Consider the following 24301-nt stretch of genomic DNA (forward strand, 5'->3'; position numbering starts at 1 on the left):
AGCCATAGGTCAACAAGCGTATATGCCTGAAATACAATGAAGGACAGCCTTAGCACACAAGACAACAGAGAGCATGGGATCTGAGCTGACTCACAGCCGGCATTCAAATGAGAGAGCTATTATCACAATAAACAAATGTGAGGTCAGTTCAATTGAACAACATTCATGCTCTCTGATTGGCTGGCTCACACGCGTGGAAACTAAGCCCATTGGTCAGCCTCCAGCATTCCCAGCGTGATTGAGGTTTACTGTAAACCTCTGATGATGAACACCAAGGCAAGGCCACCAATTGGAGAGGTTGAGCTTAATGAATAATTAGAGGCAGAGGCCAAGTGTGCAGGTATAGTCATGAGTGGACATAGGCGGGGAGGGTGGGGTTTTCTTTTCTCGCTTTTTAAGCATTAAGTAACATGGTGTGTCTGTCCCACAGTTAGTCCAGCATAAATGTTTGTTCAGAGAGAGAGAGAGAGAGAATATTCCCATGATTGAAGACTTTATTTTCATATTCTGCCAGAAAGAAAGGCTTTCATTTTCAGCATAGGACAAGCACTGGACACTTTTTCCGACCAGTCACATGAAGATGGAATATATGGTGCCCTTTGCATTATTCTTACATGTCTGCCTCGGGCAAGGTAATATGAGTTATATAAAAGATATGAGTAAATATGTTTCTATATTGTTCAATATTACATCTCCAAAAACTACAGATAAGTATGTAGGTCATATTAGGGTGTTAACAAAAATATGTCTGTTTCCATGGATTTTGGACATCTGATGGTGGTCAGATGCATCTTTAAATGTCAATTTATCTTGCACCTCTTAGTAAGTCAAGTAGAAAGATGAAATGTAGATGAAATATGAAATGTAAACATATGATAAATGTATTTATTACATTAGCCCTATACTGTAGTGTACTCTGATATCTGTCTGAAGGGATTTGTTGTAAACAGGCTCATAACTCTGATCATTTGGTTAAAACATTTTAGAAGAACTCAGTCAACAGAGGCTCACTTCTTTTCACTTGAATCATTAAAGTTCAGCATTCTATGTCAAACACAGCTGCAGGTTTGTAATGTCCTTGGGGACTCTATTGTCAAGTTCAATGGAAGCTACAGGGATTGCTAGGCTAACAGAATGCAAGGACCCAAGGACCGTAATTGCAACTCAGCAAACATTGTTACTGTATCATTGTGTACATAACATAACCTGTCATGGAAAATTGCCATCATTACATCTGTCTTTTATGTCCCTTTAAGCTCTTGCAGTGGTGGTGACTCCTGAAAACTCTCCTGCCGCCATAGTCGTGGGGCAAAATGTGACCCTGAAACCTAATCCTCCTTACACTATTACTCATGGAGCATGGAATTTTGAGAGCAACCTAATACTGTTTTGGTACCCCGGGGATAATGTCACCCAATCACCGTACGAAAATAGGATATTTTTTAACGAAAGTAATGCTTCCCTGACTCTAACGTCTCTCCAAGTTGGTGATTCTGGACAATATCACTGTAATGGAGTCAGGCCCAGAGCCTTTAACAGGGTGTTAACTTTATCAGTTCAAGGTGAGTCACCAAATGTTTCTCCCTTGTCTTCCCTGTGCTTGTCTCTTATCTGACTACACATTCACACATTAATTTAGCCCAACAATACAGCTACTATTGACACCATACCAGAGATGAGACTTCTTTCTCTGTGTTGTCTATTGAAGGTTGCACAAATAGACAGACATGATGAAGCAGGTGTAGATTTGTTTATGAACAAGGTGATCTTATCAGTAAGCGTCAGGAAAACAAAGACAACACAAAGAGAAGGGAAAACAATTACAATTGTCAACAAAGTAAACACTTTTGATTACATTTGGTCAAGTTCAATATTAAAGGATAATTCCGGTGTGATTTTGACCTAAAGTGTCTTGAAACATGATACCGAGTATGAACGTATGTCTCATAGCTCATCTCGGCTTGTCCCCTGCACTCCGAAATCTGGCACTAGTTAGCCAATGCTACCAGCAGTGTTTCATTGTGGTGCCTCGGGCATCGGCCTAGCCATGCAAATAAATCACTGTTTTACACCATTTACGAGGCTCAAAGTAGCTCCATACTTCATTGGTAGACTTCCGAGGGCATTGACATTTAAAACGAGACATGGAGAACTTTTAAAAAGCACTGGTAGTCAGAGGTGGAAAGTAACGAAATACATTTACTCACGTTACTGTATTGAGTATTTTTTCTGTGTATTTTGTATTTTTTAAGTAGTTTATAAAATCGGTATTTTAAATTTTACTTGATTACATTTTGAGTGAAGTATTGTACTTGGCTACATCAAAAAATCCCATCCGTTATTTACTTACGATCGCACATACGAAAACAGAAAGGGAGAGAGAAAAAGCCCTAAACCACTAGCCTAGTGATAATGATCAGCATGTAGCCTACAACAGGACATGAATCAAGCTGGCGCCATGTCTTTCTGAAAGTGATTGAGATGGAGCTGGATCACGAGATGCATCAGATTACATGTGTAGCCTAACCTATGAAAGTGTATTTTCCACTATTTCAATGGGTTGTCTCAGTTCGTTTTAGCACTGTGATTGCGGAGATATTCAAGCAAACACCATGGGATTTCGTGTTTTGACGTTTGTGCTCACCTTTCTTTGGAAAGTAGTTCATTAGCAGTTGTTTCCCCTCATTTCTCTCTTTTTCCTGTTTTGGCATTTGTTTTTGGTAACCTGACTTCTTGGATAAAGACATTGCACCAGCAGCACAACAATTAGCGGTCCACTACTAGCGATGCTCAACTAAATAAACAAAAGATAGACTACCTTATGAATCGTGCAGGCGGACTAAACCATTTAGCTCTTTAGCAAGGGAGTGAGAGTGACCTTAGACAGTTTTCACTATGTTTTGTATAAACATCCAGTCAGTCAAACTTTACATTTCGTATGACATTCATTTTGACATTAATTTGGAAGTTAAAATATTAAGGTAAAATAAATATATGGTGGAAATAAGTATTGAACGCTTAGACTTTTTTTCAGTAATTAGCCTAAACTTCCAGTGAGTTCTTCAATACTTTGTGGAAAAGCCTTTGTTTGTAATGACAGCATCAAGACATTTCCTATGACAAAACTTATTGGTCACAGTATCAGGTGTGATTTTGGCCCATTGTTCTAAACAGATTCCATGGGTCCCTCTTGTGAATCCTGATCTTTACTTCCAGAACTGTTTAATTGAATTTAATTGAATTGGCTGCCTTCGAGTTTTCTGGAGCTTTCTCCGAGTGGTCTTTGGCTCTTGGAATTGACTATCCTTCTGACTCCCTGGTCAGAAATATTGCGAGGAGATCCTGTGCATGGCCGGTTGATGATGCAGTGATGTTCCTTCCACTTGCAGACAATGGCTCCCATGCTGCTAACTGGAAGATTCTGAAGTTTTGAAATTCATCTGTAACCAGTTTCATTGATATGTTTTGCAACAATAAGGTTGCAAAGGTCTTGGGAGAGCTTTTGCTTTTATCCATCATGAAATGTTTCTTGTGTGACACCTTGGTAATGAAAAACCTTTTATAGCCCATCAATATGTAGGCTACTAACCAAGCTTATATTATATTATATTAAGATTATATTAATTTGCACAGATAGCAAGGATAACTACTCTCTAAGATTCCAGTTCGTTCCTTTCCTTGCCTTAGTGCCTTTTCTTAGCGTGTTCAATACTTTTCCCCTGTGTATTTCCACTTCATTACACATGACTCTACTTATGGAGTTGTTTGGATTTTTTATTTGTGGATTACCTGAGTTATTACTAATGCCTGGTGAAAATGTTGTGCCCCCCGTATTCCACTTTTCAAGGGCCCTCTCCTACATTGGGGCCCTATACTTCCCACTTTTCCCCCCAGACGCCCTTTAATCTGCTGAACCTTCTGCTCGTTTCAAAATATAAAAAAAACTCTGCAACTCAACATTGGCCTGCCTGCCTCAGCTGCCTGTGAGGGGCTTTTCAGTTGTGCTGGATTACTGTTCACTGCAAAGCGACCAAGGATGAGTGCAACTAACTTTGAAAATCAACTACTGCTCAAACTTAAAGGAGAACTCTGGTGATTTTTCACATACAGTAGATCTCCATTTCTCAATGTCACCGAGTACTGTCGGTATGAACAAAACTGAAACAATCGGTTTTACCTTGCTTGAGTTGCTGCACCTACAGCGCTACACACTGGGAGCATGAACACGGCTGCCTTAGCTGCTGGCTGCAGCAACTCGAGCGAGGACCAAAATCCTTTTAGGCAAGTACCTTCACTCGCCGGCCATATTGCAACGCTTTTTGGGCACTTATCGGGCATCTATTTCAGCAGAAATGCGCGTGCATAATAACCTGACCCTCGCCAGATGAATTTCGTTCCACTTAGCTCCGCCTAGCTTCACTCACATCCATTTGGGACCTCTTCCATTGAGAGTGATTTCTGCAACCGACTTTATGGTTCAGCCAATCAGAACGCAAGGCGGGAGTTTCATAGATGTGATGTAGTGGAGAAGCGACCGTGAGACTGTTATCAGCGTCACGGGTTGGCTTCGATGTGAGTGGTTGAAGTAGCACGTCAATAGATGACAGACAAGTGGCTTATTCAATCATATGCAAGCATTTCAGTGTTTCCCACAGAATTAAATTCTATTTGTCGTGGTAGGTTTGCAGAATTGACTTGAATGTCTTGAATGTTGAACAGTTTTTTAACAAATTAGCGCAGCCTGGTTATGATGCTAACCAGTTTTAAGCACAATTTAGTAGAACATGGAAAATCATTGTGTGGTGTTCAGTGTTGATATTGTGGTGGGCCGCCACAAATAAGTCAATGTATGGGAAACACTGCATTTTTTGATTAGGCCCAGCCTTCTGAAACACCATTCCGTTGGATCGGTTCCAGATGGATGAGTGGAGCTAGGCGGAGCGAAATTCATCTGGCCAGGGTCAGGTTACGTGCATAAGGCTTCACAACACCAATCTTGCTCCAGCGGCGAGATCACAACAGATGATTGGCACGATGTCTTCACAGCACACCACATGATTGGCTCAATGTATTCTCAACACACCACATGATTGGCTCAATGTTTTCACATGTCAGCGTTTTGCCGTGGAAGGGTTGTAATATGTGTAGACAACGTTACAAACTAACCCCATGCATTACTATAAACCTGCAGCACATATACTATGGAGGATTTTTTTGAGTGCTGTATCTCCTCATTAGAAAGTCTCTGGTAAAACTGGTTGTTCTGGTACCCCCAAAAAAAAAAAAAGTAACTAGCTAAGTAACTTTTACTTAAAGTACATTTTAAATGGACTACTTTTTACTTTTACTTAAGTACATTTTCAGATTGGTATTTTAACTTGTACTTGAGTAATATTTCATCAAAGTATTGGTACTTTTACTTGAGTACAATATTTTCGTAATTTTTCCACCTCTGCTGGTAGTTTATTTGCAAGACGATTTATACAGACAGTACCTTAAGGAATTTTTACCGTCGGCGCCATCTTGAATTTAGTCACGATAAGTTGAGTTTAGTATGAATGAACAGGTATGATAAGGGGTCAGATTCCAAAAATAATTCTGTGGAAATGCATGGATTCCAGTTGCTGCTACTGGAAGCAACTGAATCCATGCTTTTCCACTGAATTATTTTTGGAATCTGACCCCTTATCATACCTGTTTCTGAGTGCAGGGGACAAGCCGAGGTGAGCTATGAGACATACGTTCACACTCACTAACATGTTATAACACACTTTAGGTCAAAATCACACCGGAATTCTCCTTTAATTTTACAAAGTAGATGCCAAATAGTTTGATACAACACAATTGACATAATTTTTGTTTACACTCAGGAGCAACACATTTTTGTTTTATATTTTCCATTCTGCTCACATCAATGCTTAATGAGGAATTGAACAGTGTACCAACATATTTTCTTCAGTGATATAATCCCTTGTGTTCATGTTCCCCCCATTGCCAGTGCCAATCTCAAATGTGAACATGACGGTGTCTGACACCAATTTAATTGAGTTCAACGACACTGTCACTCTCAACTGTTCTGCCTCTGGAACCCCTCTCTGGTTCCAGTGGATCAACGGAACGTCTGCTGTGACAGCCAGCGACCGGGTCCAATTTAATAATGGCAGAAATGTTCTCACTATCAAACCTGTGACTAGATTTGATACAGGGCCATTTTCCTGTAATGTGTTCAACAACGTAAGCCAGGAGCATAGCTGGTCGGTCCACCTCAACATCAGCTGTGAGTATTGACTGACTATTGTGAATATTGTGTGGTTGATGTGATATTGCTTTGAGGTTTAATATCTCTCCCTAATGCCCCCTGCAGAGCAAAACACTTATGACCTTCAGCCATTTGGCACAATCTCAGAGGCTTGTAGGAAAACAAATTTACATCATAAGTAAACTTCACACTGAAAGTCTTATTTCTTAAGTTTTTGATGTAGCGATGTAGACAGGCCAAAGTAAGTGCACAGCCTGCCTAAGAGAGATCAATGGACTCATTCAAATATGATTTTGATTCAATGCAAATGTGAGGAAAGCTATTGAATGTCATGTGCAGTATGCAGTATTTGCTGCATGTATGACAATGTGTGTCTCATAATAATTTTTTTGCAAAGCATTAGGTCAGGACAGTAACAAAGTTATGTCTTAATGTTAAAACAAACTGTATCATTGTTTTTCACGCTTAAAACATATGTATGTCTTCATTGTTCACAGATGGACCGAGTAACCTCACGTTGGAAGTGGCCCCAGACAAGATGGCATATATGTCTGGGTCCAGTGTTACGCTCACTTGCTCTGCTGAGTCCAACCCGGCAGCTTCATATATGTGGCTGTTTAATGATACACCGTTGAACAAAGTTGGTGGGCTTCTCGAACTCACCGATTTACAGATGAATGAAACTGGCCAGTACACATGTCTGGTCCACAACAGCGTAACTTCTAGATATGAAAAAATCTCAAGATCTGTCATCATTGTTGGTAACGATCATCACGTCCACACTTGACCTAAAAATATTTAATTATATTATCAAAACATGTAACATTATATTATGTAAAGTTGTATTATTTGTATTATTTAGTATATAATAATATTCATCACAGATTCTAAAATTATATTTTCAGGTTGTTTGGCACAGTGAATAATAACTAAACATAACTAAAGATATGGAGATTTATGGAGTAAATCAGTAACCAACCGATAATCTTACATTTATAGTGAATATCTCTTATAACATTTTTATTCTAGATCCAATATCAGCTGTGGCGGTAAATCAAGTTGGAACCCCCATACTGAACTTGACATTCACACTGAGCTGTGTTGTGAAGGGGCCTGTGGACTCCATTCACTGGATGAAGAGCAATATTTACCTCCCTGCAGACAACAGGATCTCCACCTCTAACAAGAATGCGACGTTAACTTTCACACCAGTGGAAATGTCAGATAATGGAACATACTCATGCATGGCCTCCAATGCTGTGAGCAACAAAACAAGCGATTACATGCTCACGGTTAACTGTAAGTCTCAATCTGTCCCAAGCCATGAGATGGTTTACTTATGTTTCACTAGTAGTCTATGATGATCTGATTACTTAGTTAGCTTTAAATGTCTTCACAAAAGAGGCCTATGTCATTGGTAAATCAGCTTACACTAAACGTTATGCAAATGTCATGAACTCAATGCATGTCAATTATTTGTCTCCTTTATGCCACAGATGGACCTAAGATGCCCGTCATTTTGGGACCCTCAATCATAGCAACAGCATCCAACTTGATGCTTAGTTGCTCTGCTGCATCTTGGCCACCCAGTAATTTCACCTGGTACTTTAATGGCCTGCTGGTGAAAGAAGGCCCAGACTACAAAGTGGACAACCTTAGGTTGAGCAACAGTGGAAACTACACCTGTTCAGCTCATAATGACATCACAAATATCACTAAGATGGTCACTAAAGAAGTCAAAGTCATCGGTAAGATCACCTTTTTTTCTCTCTAATGTCAGACAGCCTTCTAGTGGTTATCATGACACCCTCATATTAGTCATGGTTTATGACAATCAAAGACTTCCTACATGTCCTTTGCTGATGAAAATAAAAGTAAACAGTTTTGTTATATTGATGAAAACTCTTTGACACCTTTGCTCGGGAATCATGTGTTTAGTAAATAGCGCCTCTCGGCACAGACCATGAGGGTGAAACTGTGTGTTTTCGCTATCAACTATTCCCTCGCTGTATTTGCAGACCTCATAAGCAGTGCCACCATTAAAATCACCGGAAACCCCCCTGTCGATCTCAAGCGTTTCACGCTGACCTGCGAGGCCATTGGCGCTGTCTATGACCGCTACTGGATGATGGACGGCATGGCCCTCAACCTGAACATGAGCCGCATGTCCCTCTCTGAGGACAACAGCACGCTGACCTTCAACCCTGTGCTAACGTCAGATGATGGAAGCTACACGTGTATGGCCTCCAACCCTCTGAACAACGTTACTAGCCCCATGTTTTTCCTCAAAGTCAACTGTGAGTTTACGGATAAACCCTATTTTCTTTTTCAGTTAAGAAGCTTACAATATTCATGATGTGATGTTATATTGGATCCACACGCTAAAACTTTTTTTTTAATCCTTAGTCCAATTGTTTAATTGGTTTAGCTGATTTAACTGATTTAATTCAGTGTAATATAAATGCTCCTCAACAGTTCTATCCAGACCTCTCAAGTCTCACGCATTGAGCGTGAGACACACGCATTTAATTGACTTCACACGGTCACACGCCACACATGCCATTTCTAAATCCGAGAAATTATTAACTTGCCCGCACAGAAATTTCTAAGGGCTATATTTTACAAACGTGTCACACAACGTTGCTGTCTGTGCGCTCATTCAGTTCAGAGAGTTGCTGTTCAGTTACTAACCTATCGGCCAATGAGAAAATAGGATTTCTCAACCAATCAGGAAATAGTTTTGTTTTGATGTGGGTCCGTAACGTGGAGACTGCTGATCCGCGGAGTCGTGGAGTGAAATTAGGCCCGGTGCTTCGTCTGATAATTTGCTGCGCAGTTGATCAAGATACCGCGGACCGAAAACAAACGTTTCTGCTATCGATGTCATTAAACATGGAGCCATACAATAAAGTGGTGGTATAAGCGTTCATTCAATGCAGGGGTCTGCGCGAGAGAAACTGAAACTAATCGATAACGTTCGTATCAAAGCTCCGCTTCAACCTGTTGAATGCTATTTAATTGTTTAACGACACTTAATAGAACAACGTTGATTTTTGGAACTTCCATAGAAACAGAGCAGAGACTATAATACACTGTATAGCACTGAGTATTGTATAGTCAAATTTGATTATAACGTGGCCAAAAGCTATTGTAGCCTTCTTTCTATCTGTTAAAGATCAACAGATCAGTGATTTACGCCTATCTGCTCGCCAAAAAAAATTGGTATTGTGTTTCCTGAATCCTTACATTCAGGCATTCAAATTAAACTTAATTAAAAAACATGTATTTTTTTTCTCCATTTCCTACCAATGTATGATGCTTGCATGAGGGAAACATCCCAAAACAATAGCACCCATATAATTGTTGCTGTTTTGAGAAGTATTTCTGTTCTTATGCAAGCATCATGCAAAAGCAATGAAACTAATAATTATATCTTACATTAGTAAAGCAGTCCTCTGATGTGCATGTCACAAAACATTTAAGTGAAAGTGCATGTATAACAATATAGGCATAATAATGATTGTGATAATGACAATTTGATTTGGAGGGAGTGGGGTTGGGTACGTGTAGATGGGCCCTATGACCCCAAAGTCTGCCATGACTGGGCCTCAGGTCAAAGAAGTTTGAGAAAGGCTGGTCTACATAACCTGCATCAGATTGAGGTTTGCAGTGATGATAGCCTGAAGGCACGGGTTGAGGACCCAGTCAGTTACGTCACAATATGCACATTTGTTTAAATTCATACCTACGTAATCACCATGACCAAAATTGTACTTTTTTTTTACTTTGAATCTTGAAAAAAAAAAAATATTGACCTACTGTACCTACCGACCCATTTTTTTTTTTTTTGGCTGTTACTGCAAACAAGAATATTTTTAAGGATGGCCTCATGACTGTGAAAATGGCTGACATTGAACCACAGTGCTTCAAATGGGAGTCCCCAGTATCAGTCATCAAGGCATCAAAATCTGCCACAAACACTTACAACACACAACATCACTCATAAACACACACACACACACACACACACACACACGGACAGAACCACCACTGTTTAAGAGACCATTTTGGGGCTAAATGAGCTTTTTCTCATTTGGTTGTTTTCTGTTTGTTTAGAGAAGAATGAGCCACTGCTGTTCAAAGGGCCCATTTGGGTGAAATTATTATTATAATTTATGTTATTATTATTTGTTATTATTTACTATAGGGTTCTAGAATAAATAAAACAGTGTGTTTGAAATAATGGCATTTGTGCTCTCTCATGAAGCTGGGTCGATGGGACATGGAGAGGGTGGGTCTGTTGATCGGGGGAGGGGGCGTGGCGCCACGAGTAGTTCAAGCAGACGTAGGACTTTCATGTACTTCGATCACTATCACTCCATTAAACATGGAGCCATACAATAAAGTGGTGGTATAAGCGTTCATTCAACGCCCTGAGAAACAAAGTCTCACTCCTTGCAAACTTCAAAACTTGAGAGCCCTGGTTCTATCAGTGACTGCACTGATAGTGAGTCAAAAGTGCAACTAATGTGTTCAGAACAAGGAGAATATGGATTATAAGTATGCAAAGTAGGGGTGACTAATTTCTAGTCAAAGACAGGTATGAGCTTACTGGGATGGTGGTGATGACATTAATGCGTTGTTGTGTTTCGCAGATGGACCTAAGACGCCTGTAATCACTGGCCCAATGCAGCCTGTCAAGGCTGGCTCCAATGTGACCCTCAACTGTAACGCAGCCTCTGAGCCACCCAGCAACTATACCTGGTACTTCAAGAACGGGATGGAAAGTGGCTCGATGTATGTGATAAATGAAGCCACATCATCCAACAGTGGAAATTACACCTGTGTTGCCAAGAATGATGTCACCAAACAGAATAGCAGCACTCTCAAAGAGCTAGTGGTTATTGGTGAGTGATGATATGCCTGTATCTCCTCTTTTCTTTTGATTGAAGAAGAGGTAGAATTGCACTGACATGACACAAATTATTTAATGCAAATTTAATTATTCATTGCAATTGCAATCAATTGTAATTGATTCTTCATTAAATTGGTCCCCTCTAAGCAGATGCTTAGACAGTTGACTAGTTTCTTATGTTGGCATGTGGCTGTTTTGTTTTGAATTCATGATCTCCCTTGTCAATAAAGAAAGGCATTATTAAAAATAGACACAAAAAACAAATTCCCTCAGTTCCTCGCGCCCCACCTGTCATGTCCCCATGGCCCGCCCCACACTTTGCTCTAACTGAATAACATGGTATGCTTCAGCACAGAGCAATTTCAGTAGCCCCCAAAACAGTTTGTGAACCAAAAGCATGATTTTGTTTGTTTCTTTGCTTCCTCAGATCCAATCTCAGCAGTCATGATAATGGAAGGTGAGCCCCCCATACTCAACATGACATTCACCCTGAGCTGTAATGTGACTGGGCCCGTGGACTTCATTCACTGGATGATTAACAGCAGCTCCTACCTGCAATCAAACGACAGGATCTACTTCTCTAATGGCAACAGGACATTAACTTTCAAACCTGTTGATCACTGTGATAACGGGGATTACCAGTGTGTTGCCATGAATGCTGTGAGCAAACTAAACAGCTCTGAGTACATGCTGATGGTTAACTGTAAGTTTACTCCCACTGACTTGTTTTGTGCCTGTTTGTGCAGCTCAACTGTAACTGTACTTTATGAGTAAAGAATTTAGTGTTACTTTTTGGCTATTGCAGTATGCATTTTGAAAGGAGAAATTAATATAGACAAAGATGAAATAGTATTTTTTCTCAGGATAAATGTATGCAATTGCTGCACACAAAAGTTTAGAAAAAGTTTATCAGAACTTAGTCAGGTCAAGTAGGTTTCATTGTCATTTCAACCGTATATCTGTACACAGTAAAAACTAAACAACGTTTCACCAGGACCATGGTGCTACAGTACATAAAACACAGTGCTGACAGGACACTAAAGAACACACATATCACAAGCAATTTACATGTACATAAAGTGTTGCATGAAGTACAATACATTTAGACAAACATTAGATAGAACAACAGACACACATAACAAACTTGTTTATGGATATGCAGTTATAAGAATGCCTTTGTATAAAAATTAGATGTTGACTTGGAACCCAGAATTTCAGACTTTGTTTTGAGATTAAATCATAACGCCTTTAATGGTAAGAGATCGTACAGGGATGGATAATGAGTGTTGTTTAAGATTAAATTACAATGCCAGACACCTTCAGATATGAGAGACCCCGTCAGATTTTTGACTTTGTTGCTTTCATGGGAGCCAGTCCTCACTCTATGGGAGCTCGGCTCCCTCTGGCTCCCACTTAATTAGACCACTGAATCATTGAAATTCATGTGCACAGTTCACCTATGCATATTTCATACATAATTCAATTGCATCTTTGTTTTTTCAGATGGGCCTGATAACGTGACTATATCTGGGCCATCCATCCTAGCCACAGGATCTAATGCAACCTTCACCTGCGATGCCTCCTCTTGGCCTCCCAGTATCTTCCTTTGGTTCAACAATGGGTTTACAGTGGGAATGAGCTCCGTGTATAAAAAATACTCACTCAGCCCTGCTGATAGTGGGGAGTACATCTGCACTGCACACAACAACATTACTGACCTCTCCAGCTCTGCCACTAAGATGCTGACAGTCATTGGTGATTCTCTTGTCTCATATAAAATATCACAGGGGAAACACAGAGAACTATGTATGTCATACATTGATATTTTAGTTAAGTAAGATATCCATATAAAGATTGTGTGTGTGTGTGTGTGTGTGTGTGTGTGTGTGTGTGTGTGTGTGTTTGTGCTTAGATCCGATATCAAAGGTTATGGTGAATGAAGATGATGGACCCCCCATACTCAACATGACATTCACCCTGAGCTGTAATGTGACTGGGCCCGTGGACTTCATTCACTGGATGATTAACAGCAGCTCCTACCTGCAATCAAACGACAGGATCTACTTCTCTAATGGCAACAGGACATTAACTTTCAAACCTGTTGATCACTGTGATAACGGGGATTACCAGTGTGTTGCCATGAATGCTGTGAGCAAACTAAACAGCTCTGAGTACATGCTGATGGTTAACTGTAAGTTTACCCCCACTGACTTGTTTTGTGCCTGTTTGTGCAAAATGATTCAAGCACTTTGGATGGTGACCTCAACAACGCACTCACCTGGTTTCTGCATTAGAATCAAATACATGGCTCACTTAATGTAAGAGGTAAAATACAATTGTGGTGTTTATATGTTCAAAAAAGCTTGTAAAAAGACCATTAACCTTATTTCAAACTTCCCACACAGATGGACCATGGGATACTGTTATCACTGGGCCACACGTAGCAGCGCCTGGATCAGACGTGACATTTCACTGTTCTGCTACCTCCTTGCCCCCTAGTGCCTACAGCTGGTACTACAATGGATCAATGATTGGAGAGGGTGCTCAGCTGGAGCTGCCTAACCTTACCTTCAATAAGAGTGGAGAGTACACCTGCAAGGCTCATAACAATAAAACAAGCATGGACAGCTCTGCCTCCATAAACCTACGGGTGATCCGTGAGTATCAAATTATTACAATTTATTCACTTTGTTGGAATATTCCAGTAGCCACCATCTTTTATTTTAACATGCTTACTTGTATTTGTTTTAATACAGCAAGAATATTTATCTATATCCTCCCTATGATGTAAAAAAATGTACTCAATTTAAAAAACTTATATACCAGACTCTCATGAGAAGATTATATTTCTATTCCTGCTCACCATACACATGTGCCTGACCTCTGGTGACTACAGGTTGTAACCTTTTTCCAAGATCGCTGGCATGATCTAGATAGACTGAGGTATTCATGCTTCCACTCATTTAGTTTGCCATTGTTTTCCGAAGTCACAGTGGCACACAGAACACTCAATCCCAAAACAAAAATGCTGTTTTTAATTCTCATTTTAGTTTCTCCAGTCTGTCCCAGGAACCTGATGTGTGCACCGTTCTTTATTTAAAATGTCTCTAATATATCTAATACCTCATTTCTTTGCAGCCCCTCTGACAGTAGTTACAATTGAGACTGATGGTCAGCTACCGATACTTGGCAGATCATTCAAGTGTAACTGCAGTGCTAACAGTGAGACCACCTCCATTTACTGGATGAAAAATGGGATGTACCTGAGCTGGAATGGCACAGTGTCCTTCTCTGAGGACAATGTCACCATGACCATAGCCTCTGTGATGCATGATGACAATGGAGAATATCAGTGCACAGCCATCAATGATGTCAGTGAGAAAACCAGTTCATTGTACAACCTCAGAGTGAACTGTGAGTGAAGTAAAAGGCTCATTTGACTTTTCTCAAATTGTAAATACTGTACATCCTCTATTGTGTTCAGTAACATTACCCTTGTCCCTTTTTCCTTATTAAAAAACAATTTACCAGGCCTATTCCCTTGGATGTACAATACTCTTATCTTAATAAAATCACTACCGTAACCCTACACACATATTCGGATCTGACGTCTCCAACATTCCCTCTGAACTGGGGAAATCCTGTGTGAAACAGTGTACAATTACACAATGTCCTGTTCTGCTTATTTGACAGTTGGGCCGAATAATGTCAGCATCTCTGGACCTGAGCTTGCAGAGACAGGAGAGAATGTGACGTTTAACTGCTCTGCCACCTCGTGGCCCCCAAGTGGCTTCAGCTGGTACTTCAGTGGCTCTTGGGTGGCTAACGGCTCCAGCTACACAACTGAGCCACTGGCCTTAAAAGGCAGTTGGAACTATACCTGCATGGCACACAACAACATCACAGGACTTCACAGCTCTGCCTCAATGAAGTTAATGGTCTTTGGTGAGTATGTGTTACGGTATTTGGAAGACTGTTTCGTTTCAGCGAATTGTTTCTCACTTTAGATATGTTGTGGTGGGAGTGCTTCTGTGCTGTGATCGATCAGCTCCTCAATCGTGTTCAAGTTCTTGTACATGTATCTAAAAATGTTGTGTATCAAATTGATAGGGAGGTGGTGGGGAATTTGATGACAGATCAGAAGGTTAATAACAAACAACATAGAGCATTCTGTCTGCCTTGTACTGTCATTGGTGATTCCTTCCTTATACCTCATAACCAGATTATTAATATGACTAGACTGGACAAAGAAATTGATTTCACATAATGTCATTACTTTAAATGTTGTCACAGATGCCATAAACTCTATTGTGGTGAAGCCAAAGCCGGTCATTCCCATGGATTCTGAAAACTTCTTGCTCTACTGTGACATTGATGGGCCACACGACAGTATCAAGTGGATTAGGGACAGTCAACCCTTGATCTCCAACAACACCGTTACCATCTCCAATGACAGGACCACTGTATCTTTCAAACCCCTCGGGACGGCCAATGATGGGCTGTACCAGTGTGTGGCAGAAAACATTGTGAAACAGCATTTCAGTGAACCCTACAACCTCAGTGCCAGTTGTGAGTGATTCTGCTAATAACTTCCGATTCCCCTCTATATTATGAGTGATTCTGCTGATCACTTCCGATTCCCATCTATTATCCACTCATTCCTTGCAATCATCCAATGCAAACCTAAATCCAGATGAAGACTGGTCTTAGCAAGTCAATTCAGATCAGTCCTATACACTTTAATTTCTAATGGGCTCAGTTGACGTATATACTGTTTCTTGTTTCAGATGGCCCAAGTGACGTCCTTATCTCCATTACCACTCAGAACCCCTTCACTCTCACCTGTCAGGCTGTATCTCAGCCGCCCAGTCAATACGAGTGGATCATTGATGATGAGCTAAAAGGAAACAGCAGTACAATAGAGATGACGCTCTTCGTCGCACTTAGACTTGACACAATTACGTGCAAGGCCAAGAACCCACGGACCAACGAGACTGTTGCAGCCACCTTTGAAATGCCAGGTAAGCATTACCAGGGTTGAAAATAAGATTTTTTTGGAGGGGCTATGGTTGGCTCTACCATGGAGATTAAGACTAGATTAAGATAACAAACTAACCAATGGACAATATTTCCCCCCAACAGCACAGTACACTATATTGATGTCATTACGTCACTAACCCCCCGACCCCCTTCTCTCTCAGATTTGAGTGCTGCTCCTCCTCTTCAGTCTCGGGTTGACCTGATCCTCACAGTCCTGCTGGCTCTTTCCCTCTGCCTGCTTGGGAACAGGTTTTCTTAAACCCTTCCATTTAAAACTCTCATCTGTTCTTCCCACTGTCTAGCTACATTGTCTTCTTCTTATGTCAGATTGGACATTGATGAGGCAACCCAGCTATGCCTAGTAATCTTTTGTATTAGATTAAAGTGTATTTATTAACACATACTGTCTCAGAGTTATAAGATATAGTTGTGTTGCAAACGTGTGCCTATAACATGTACCAGAAACAATTGAAATATGAGGCATTTGAATGCAGTACAAATCAAGAATATACGTCATTCAATATATATATATTAATGCAGTTTCAAAAGTGTCAAAAGTGACATTTTGCTTTATTTATACTTATATTATCTTATTTATGAAGGGTTAACTGTTCTCATATCATGATGCACTTTTTGTTGAAAGAACTATGCCTTAGACCCTTCAATACCTTTCGTTCTGAATAAATGCATATATATTTTAATCTGAGCTGCTTCTGTCCATTTTATTTGTGAAATAACACATTGTCACTTAGCAACAGAATCCCAGTCACATTAAATGGGAATACCAAAGACAGGGCCATCAGGTTTCAGTTTACGGCATTTAGCCACATGTCGAATCCCTTTCCTCAGGCACTCCTTGATCTCTGACTTTTTGAGAGGTCCTGTTAGAGTAAGAAAATATTGAATAATATAAGAGATGTAACTAAAACTTAAAACATTCTGTAACAACTGGTTCTTACAGAACACATATTTGATAATAAATTAATCAAAACTATACTGACTTCGGTTACTTTTACGAGTTGACTTCGGGGGTGACTGACAAGGACAGCTCAGGTTCACCAAGTCATTCCTCTGCCCTGATGGATACATGACATGTCACAAAAAATTATAGAGCCCAAAGACTTACTACAGACAACTTTGTTTACAAATGCTGGAATCTCATATTTTTGGAGCAATGCATTGGCTCGCGTGATCCTCACACACTACAGCATGCATCTACATTAACTTAATAAAGCAACATTTCTGTCAGGCATTATTAGGTCACTTCAGTTTCAAATAAAAAATACTGTTTCAAATACTGTATAAAAAATACATGTCTAGAAAGAAATCCTTGAATAATTCAAAATCATACAAATTCAATACAAAAATAACAACAAAGTAATATGTTAAGTAATATTCAATCACTGTATGCTATACTCACTGATGCAGTTGCATGAGTGTCCACGAGACTTTGCACCTCCACCACTGATTTCCACCATAGCCTCAGAACCCTCAGATCTGGATGCTTAAGCAAGAGACAAATAAATCCCTACTACAAACATCATATCTATACACACATCATATCTAAGTATTTCAGTAATCAATCTTTTCTTTTGGTTCCATCCTCCCTAACAGGTTAGCAACTATGGTTTTGAGAAACGCACCCCTGAGCAGTAGTGAGTTACTTACTGTCAGACTGTCCTACTGCAGACGTGTCACCTTGCACCCTGGTCTCAGACCCTGGGAATCCATAACAAAAAACAATAATAATGTATTGACACACATATACATGAGTATAGTTTTACTTTTAAAAACTTTGTAAAACATGCCATTACAAATGCAGCAACTTTGTATTGTTATATACAGCATGTAAGACATGTATACAAACTACTTGCAGTAAAAATAATTTACTATAAAGCAGAATAATGTCAAGGCAAATGCCAGATTGAAATGGGTACCTTGAGTCTGTTCCAGGGTCACCAGCAGCACAGACAGGAGCACCACTAACATTCCTTGTTTCATTTTGATGTTCAGGTGGATAAATTTCCAATCAAAAATAATCAGAGTATGAGCAGTATTCAGTTTATAACGTATCAGGCCAGACACACAGAGATGGTGCAGATTCTGGTTAGCAACTGCCACCAGTGGAATTTACTGGGGAGTTTTATAGGAGACTTATGATAGACATGCTTCATTGGCCAAATCGAGCCCCGCTCAGACTTGCTCCCTGGTATCCCCAACTTGACGTGACTATCTGCTTATTGCTGAGATGATAAATGATGTAGGCATAGAGGAGAACATAATAAGATTTCAGTGAGATCAGCCTCAATCCTCTATCTAGCAAAGCTAAAGTGTTGTCACCCGCATCAGAGCAATGGAGAAATGTCCTGGCAATCCCCATCTCCTCGTCCTCTGCCTCCAACAGCTCCGTCACATTATGAGGACATGATAGAAAACACAAATACTCCTGCCCCAGGTGTGGCCTCTCTGGGTCATCTAGTTCCACAGTGTGCTGCAGACTGCTGCAGGCATGTTGAGTTATGCCAGTTGTTGGACAAGTTGCTGCTCAAATTCGAACAGAAACAACAGTGATCGAGTTCCGTAGCCATGGCCATGACTGTTGTTCTTTCTCATGGTTAAATTGTAGTTATGTAATGTTTTAAAATAGCTTATGCTGGAAAACACTTAAAATATTATTTATTAAATGACCGTTTTATGCACAAATATACATTTTGTCATTCTGACACACATCTTCTCTCATCTACACGACAATGAATCATCAACTAAAAGACGCAAACAACCAAAAGACTTACCTTTACTTTTGTTTTATCTTTTTATCTTTATCTTTGTCTCTAATACTCAACCATTATTATGTACCGTATTGTCTACCATAATTTCCCAACTATTAGCCGCGGTTTATACATTCATTTTGCAAAATTTCTTCAGTGAGGTTAATACACGGGGGCAATTAATATGGTATTAATACAGTTTTGTTTTTTTAACTTGCATAAAACACTGTCCTGCTGTTTATACACAATGTGGCTACTACACAGGAAATTACTGTATTAGAAATTAATATACCTTCTCTAAATTCTACTTTTTAATCTTGAGCTCAATCATTTTCATTACTGATAAATGTTTATTTATGAATACAGGACAATAAAACTTGAACTTTATTGAATGAGATATATTGTATATTTATGAGTACATAATGCGTGTCTTAGTGTATTCAAAATGAATAAAGAATCTTACACATTTAGTTACTGAAAGAGTGTCTGTGTGGTCCAGATAGAGGTCTGCCTTTGACCTGGCATTAAATATCACCAGACCTTCACGTTTGTCAAGACTTGGCATGACGGCTGCTCGCCTGCATATCCTGTCTTATTTTGCCGTGGATCATCTTAATGTCATCTTTGCTGCATGTAAAAAGCTTAGGAAGCTTTGTTGCCAGCAATCTGTCTTGGGAAGAAGTCAGCATTACTGTTTTTGATGTCCTGCTAAATACCGGTGTGAACAGAGCATGTCCACTCATCCTCTTAGTCCTCCAGTCGAGTGTTTCAGATTTGCATCAGGCGACGTCTTCTGGGAATCATCGTTATTGTTCTCAGGATCATTTTTCATGAACAGGTAGATAAATAACTTTTGTTTTCCTATAAAATAATCTCAGGGGTAACTGAGCACTTCTTCAGACTATAAATCAAGTTTGTATAGCTATTTTCACTCCTTAGTTGTTTCACAATGTTTCTACATTAATGTCACCTACACTATTTGACCCTTCCGTTGGTCAGTGGTGACATTCATTAGCGTATTTCATTGCTACATTATCAGTGAAAATATCTGTAAACATCTACATACTTTCAGGCTCCTGTCTTCATGTTTTTTTACTCTATCTCAATCTCTGATTGCCATTGTCCTTATATTTTGCCAATGTTTACCTTTATGCCAATGCAGGACTGGGATGTCCCTTCACCATGGTAGCAATGTGGGCATGTTCCCTGACAAAGTCAGATACACAAAGATCTTAAAAGAGCAGTAAGTGATGCAAATACATGCAACTGTGGATTCTAACTGGCTCAGACAGGGTTGTATGCAAGCAATTAGAATAAACCATCAAAAGATCATCGGTGTAAATAGCTGACCTACTGTACTTTAAGCTGTTCTCTTCCTAAACTACTCTTGTACAGGCTCCTGAGACTAAGGTCATGTGAACTAGCAGTGAATATTTGGGGTTGCAGTGAAGAGTTGTTTTTTGTATATTGTATTGAGTCAGTGGCAAGAGTTGTTTTTTGTATATTGTATTGAGTTCAGCAATGATACAGTTGAAAAATGACAACAAAACAGTAACAAAAACAAAACAACTTGGTCCAAACAAAACCAGCGAATGCCAGCAAAGCAAAAGCATATTCACAACATCACCATCATTGTGTGGCTGCAAACAACCTCTCTGGTGTGCGAGATAGCTTATGTGCTTTAAAGGATTTGGTGCTGTGTCAAAAGCAAGCTTCCAGTGAGGCAGAGTCCCTTTAAGGATTGTTTAACAGTCCTCAGGAACTAAAAGATTTGGGAAGTCAGAGACAAGGTCATTAGGTGTCTGTTAGTCTGAGTCCAGTCAGTTCAAATCTAACCATTTGATTTATGAGCAGGCCTTCAGCTCACTAGGACAGGGTGGATGCCTTTGGTGAGACACATGGTGACATGTTCCTGACAAATAATAGCCACATTTGTGGTGCGAGCCAAATGAGTTATGTATTCACAAATGGCATGGCTCATTGGCCTAAAATCCACAAGGTGCTGATACATACTGATATGACAGCTGGTTTTAGGCCTTAGACTGCAACAGCAAATGCAGTGTAGGATTTCATCAAGCAACAAAATAAATTCACTGAGACAATTTTACACAGTATGCAGCCTGAATAATTCTATCTAGTTTTTGAACAGATAACATGACATTACAGACCTCAAGTAAGCTTTAGTAGGCACAGCTATTAGAGGGTATAAGGGGGTCATAAGGGCATGTTAGAGCTTGCATTTGCAACCAGGTGAGCAGGTGAAGGTGGGCTGCTGCTCAGGACACCTGGTTTTCGGCCGGCTGGTCCAGCAGGGCCTTGATGCGATCATGGAGAGGTTCGCACACCTTCTGGTAGGCTGGTGGCGTCAGGTGCAGGTAGTCGTACAGGTCCTGGTGCCAGATGGTGCCGTCGGAGTGCACAAAGCCGGGGTCCACGTTCAGGAAGGAGGCGTGCGGGAGGGCGGCCACCTCAGCCTGCACCAGCTCGTTCACCTCGGCGTTGCGCTCCCGCAGTGGGTTAGGGTTCTTGCCACGGGGCAGCAAGCCCTGTTGGGCACAGAGGTTCAAATCACGAGAACAACATGGACTTGGAGAGGTGAAACTTCTACCTGTACACATACTCCTCTCTTCTCAGAGTAAAGATAATAATACTGTACCTCTAGTGCCAACTCCCAAATTAAACTAACATGTTTTGTATCTTCTCCCAGAGGTTTGCCTTAAGCATGATATTACACACCCTCCATACCTCCATATCTCTGCTTTGCGCAGTGGCCACATTACCACCTCAAACGTGCATTAACCTTTTGATACCTGAACGCCTTAGCATCCATTAGGCGGGGATCACATCAGCCAGTGGCAGCGGCAAACGTAACGCAGCGCTCAGACCATAATACGTTTTATCTCGTTCCTAAGCAACACAAACGTTTTGTCAATTGAATACGCTCGTGTTGCGCTTTTGAAAGTTGAACCAAGTTCAACGCTCAGCTTGTTCAACGCCAGTGTTACGCCAGCGTTGCCACCGTTCTGCTGCCGAACCATAGAGAACAATAGGAAACCTGCCACTTGCCGCTGGCTAATGTGATCCCCGCCTTATCCCTTACATATGTCTTCAGCTTGGTAGGATGGAGACAGTGCAAACAGAATACTCACCAGCACAAGAGTATGAGCATGAGGGAGTTTCTGGTTGATCAACTTCACAATTTCCATGATGCCATCACAGATCTGATGTGGGCTGTTACCATGATTATTTGTCCCTACCCATAATACCACAACCTAAAGGACATTAAGGGAGTGAAATGATGAGGGAATGTTAGGAATTGCCAACCAACATTGTATAGATATACAGTGTCATGAGCCATGACAGGCCGTCACAACAGATAAACAGGAAATGATTTTCTAATGTTGGAGATTATTTTACAACAGGATAGCCGATGAGGTCAAATATTAACAACCTCTTTGCCAAGAATCAAACGCCACAACATTAATTGGCTTCACAGTATGAAATTCAGTAAGTAACACGATACACACAGCAGATCATTATGCTAACGCCTACCTTTGGACTGATATGATCCAGTTCACCATTGCCGAGTCTCCACAGTACATGTTGTGTAGCATCCCCACCAATTCCAAAATTTAAGGCATGGAGTGGGGAAAACAGTTTCCTCCAGATCTAACAACAATTCAGAAAAGTGAGTCCATTTGAGATAACACATTTGAATACAGGAAGATAGTATACATTCTGTGCCTGCGATCTAACAGTGCCACCCTACAGAGGCGCGTGGCATTATGTGGCATCTAATGTAATCACCTCAAATTCATGCAAGAGCTGTACAAGGGAGTCTCCCACAAAGAGAACATCAGGCTCCTTCCCTTTGCTGTCTGACACGAAGCGGTTGTGCTATGAAAGTGAGGACAAAAACTGTGTTACAACGGGCAGAGTAAAGAAAGTTGCATCGTGTCATGATCATGTAAAGTGTAGTCAGTGAAAAGCGACAGTGACCGTGAGACATACCATGCACATCCAGCGTCCATCCCCTTGGATATCTTGACATGGGGTGGGAGTTGCAGCGGGGTTGTCATCAGAGCTCATTGCCCTGTCATTGGACATGGGTTATCTTTTAATACAAGGTTGATTTTTTTATTAGCATACACCTCTGAACACATGGGCAACTAATTACATAGATTTTCTTTTGACACTAAAAACGGAAATACACAGTGGTAATAGCTCTAAAACTGATAGCACTAATGTTAGCGAGAATAATGTTAGCTTCGAAACGTGCTTCCCTGTTTCAGGCGTTACAACACACGTACGCCTGCAGCTGCTTCTTCACATAGCTCGTATCTGTTCGACAACAACTGCCTGCGATGATCAATTCGTTGTATTATGATGAAGATAAAATCTCAATCAAAACGATATGCCAAACCTTTGAGTGGGACAGGATGCTTCCTCCAAGTTGACTGCAACAAATTTAATTCCTGGATGTCACCATTTCTTTACGATAGGTGGTTGTATAAGAATGCAACAGCCAGCACTAGAACTAAAACACAAACATAAACTTAATTTTAACGTAGAAATAGAATAAGCTAAGATTTTACCGACTTAATAGTATATTTCTGTATTTATAGCCATCCTAAGAAGTAAAATTTGATTACACTGTACAATGGAACTGCCTCGTAATGGACTCTTCCGTTTATCATGAGTGCGGAAGAGATGCGCTGGCTTGCTGATACTCCTACAAATCACAGGAGAGATGAGGAAGATTACCAACCAAAAGATTTTACAGCTACAATTTCTCTCAAACATGCTGAACCTAAAAGTGATGGTATTTTCCATAGTCCATGAGCCAGGGCCCCAAATTTGGGCCATCGGTGTCATCTGGGGGGACTAAGTCTCAATAGTGATTTTTGGCAAGGTATAGGTACACCCCTAGGCTACTAGAAAAATCACGATATAGAGGGAGTTTTAGTTTTGAGCTTGCTAATTAGCATAATTCACATACTTTTTGGTTTTGCCATCAGATAGCATAGGAATTGCAAAAAAATAAGGCATTAATATACTCTTTATGTATCAGATATGTTGTAGGACAGGACAGGAATGACCCCAATGACCCTAAAGTAGCAAATGAAAATAAGCTAAAATTAAAATATAAATTGAAATAATAACTAAAATTCAGTATGAAATTAATTCAGTAGGTGACTGCTCGTTTTTCTGTAGAAAGTACTTTGTCACTAATTATTATGAACAGTTGTCAGTCTTTACAGAGGATTTACACTGTATTTTTCTTTTACTGTAAAGGCGACTGCTTGCCTAGTTAAAACA

The 24301-nt window shown here is 40.3% G+C and overlaps 2 protein-coding genes across 7 annotated transcripts; one reads left to right on the top strand and one right to left on the bottom strand.

Moving 5' to 3' along the window:
• The first annotated feature begins 122 nt into the window (after positions 1–122).
• LOC125306326 (hemicentin-1-like) lies at positions 123–16920 on the top strand. 4 transcript variants are annotated; one of them, XM_048261627.1, is made up of 17 exons: positions 125–632; positions 1257–1562; positions 5999–6277; positions 6757–7020; positions 7289–7558; positions 7756–8007; positions 8278–8556; positions 10915–11166; positions 11602–11877; positions 12678–12929; positions 13087–13365; positions 13580–13831; positions 14313–14588; positions 14868–15119; positions 15468–15743; positions 15962–16195; positions 16376–16920. In XM_048261627.1, exons 1-17 carry the CDS (start codon positions 575–577, stop codon positions 16471–16473), a joined length of 4155 nt encoding a protein of 1384 aa, XP_048117584.1. In that variant the 5' UTR covers positions 125–574; the 3' UTR covers positions 16474–16920. The 4 variants fall into 4 exon arrangements, with proteins under 4 accessions (XP_048117586.1, XP_048117585.1, XP_048117587.1 ...); XM_048261628.1 differs by lacking the exon at positions 12678–12929 and having other exon boundaries at positions 124–632; positions 11602–11675; positions 13164–13365; XM_048261630.1 differs by lacking the exon at positions 12678–12929 and having other exon boundaries at positions 124–632; positions 11602–11651; positions 13140–13365.
• Positions 16921–20472: 3552 nt separating this feature from the next.
• Positions 20473–23479, bottom strand: pafah1b3. Of its 3 annotated transcripts, none has more exons than XM_048259996.1 (6): positions 23406–23479; positions 22994–23075; positions 22790–22879; positions 22535–22651; positions 22132–22254; positions 20473–21528 (listed from the first exon to the last, which is right to left on the bottom strand). In XM_048259996.1, exons 2-6 carry the CDS (start codon positions 23069–23071, stop codon positions 21259–21261), a joined length of 678 nt encoding a protein of 225 aa, XP_048115953.1. In that variant the 5' UTR covers positions 23072–23075; positions 23406–23479; the 3' UTR covers positions 20473–21258. The 3 variants fall into 3 exon arrangements, with proteins under 3 accessions (XP_048115953.1, XP_048115952.1, XP_048115954.1); XM_048259995.1 differs by having other exon boundaries at positions 22994–23096; XM_048259997.1 differs by lacking the exon at positions 23406–23479 and adding an exon at positions 23266–23393.
• Between the last annotated feature and the right edge of the window lie 822 nt (positions 23480–24301).

Source organism: Alosa alosa, chromosome 13, assembly GCF_017589495.1.
Source record: "Alosa alosa isolate M-15738 ecotype Scorff River chromosome 13, AALO_Geno_1.1, whole genome shotgun sequence".
Classification (NCBI taxonomy): domain Eukaryota; kingdom Metazoa; phylum Chordata; class Actinopteri; order Clupeiformes; family Clupeidae; genus Alosa; species Alosa alosa.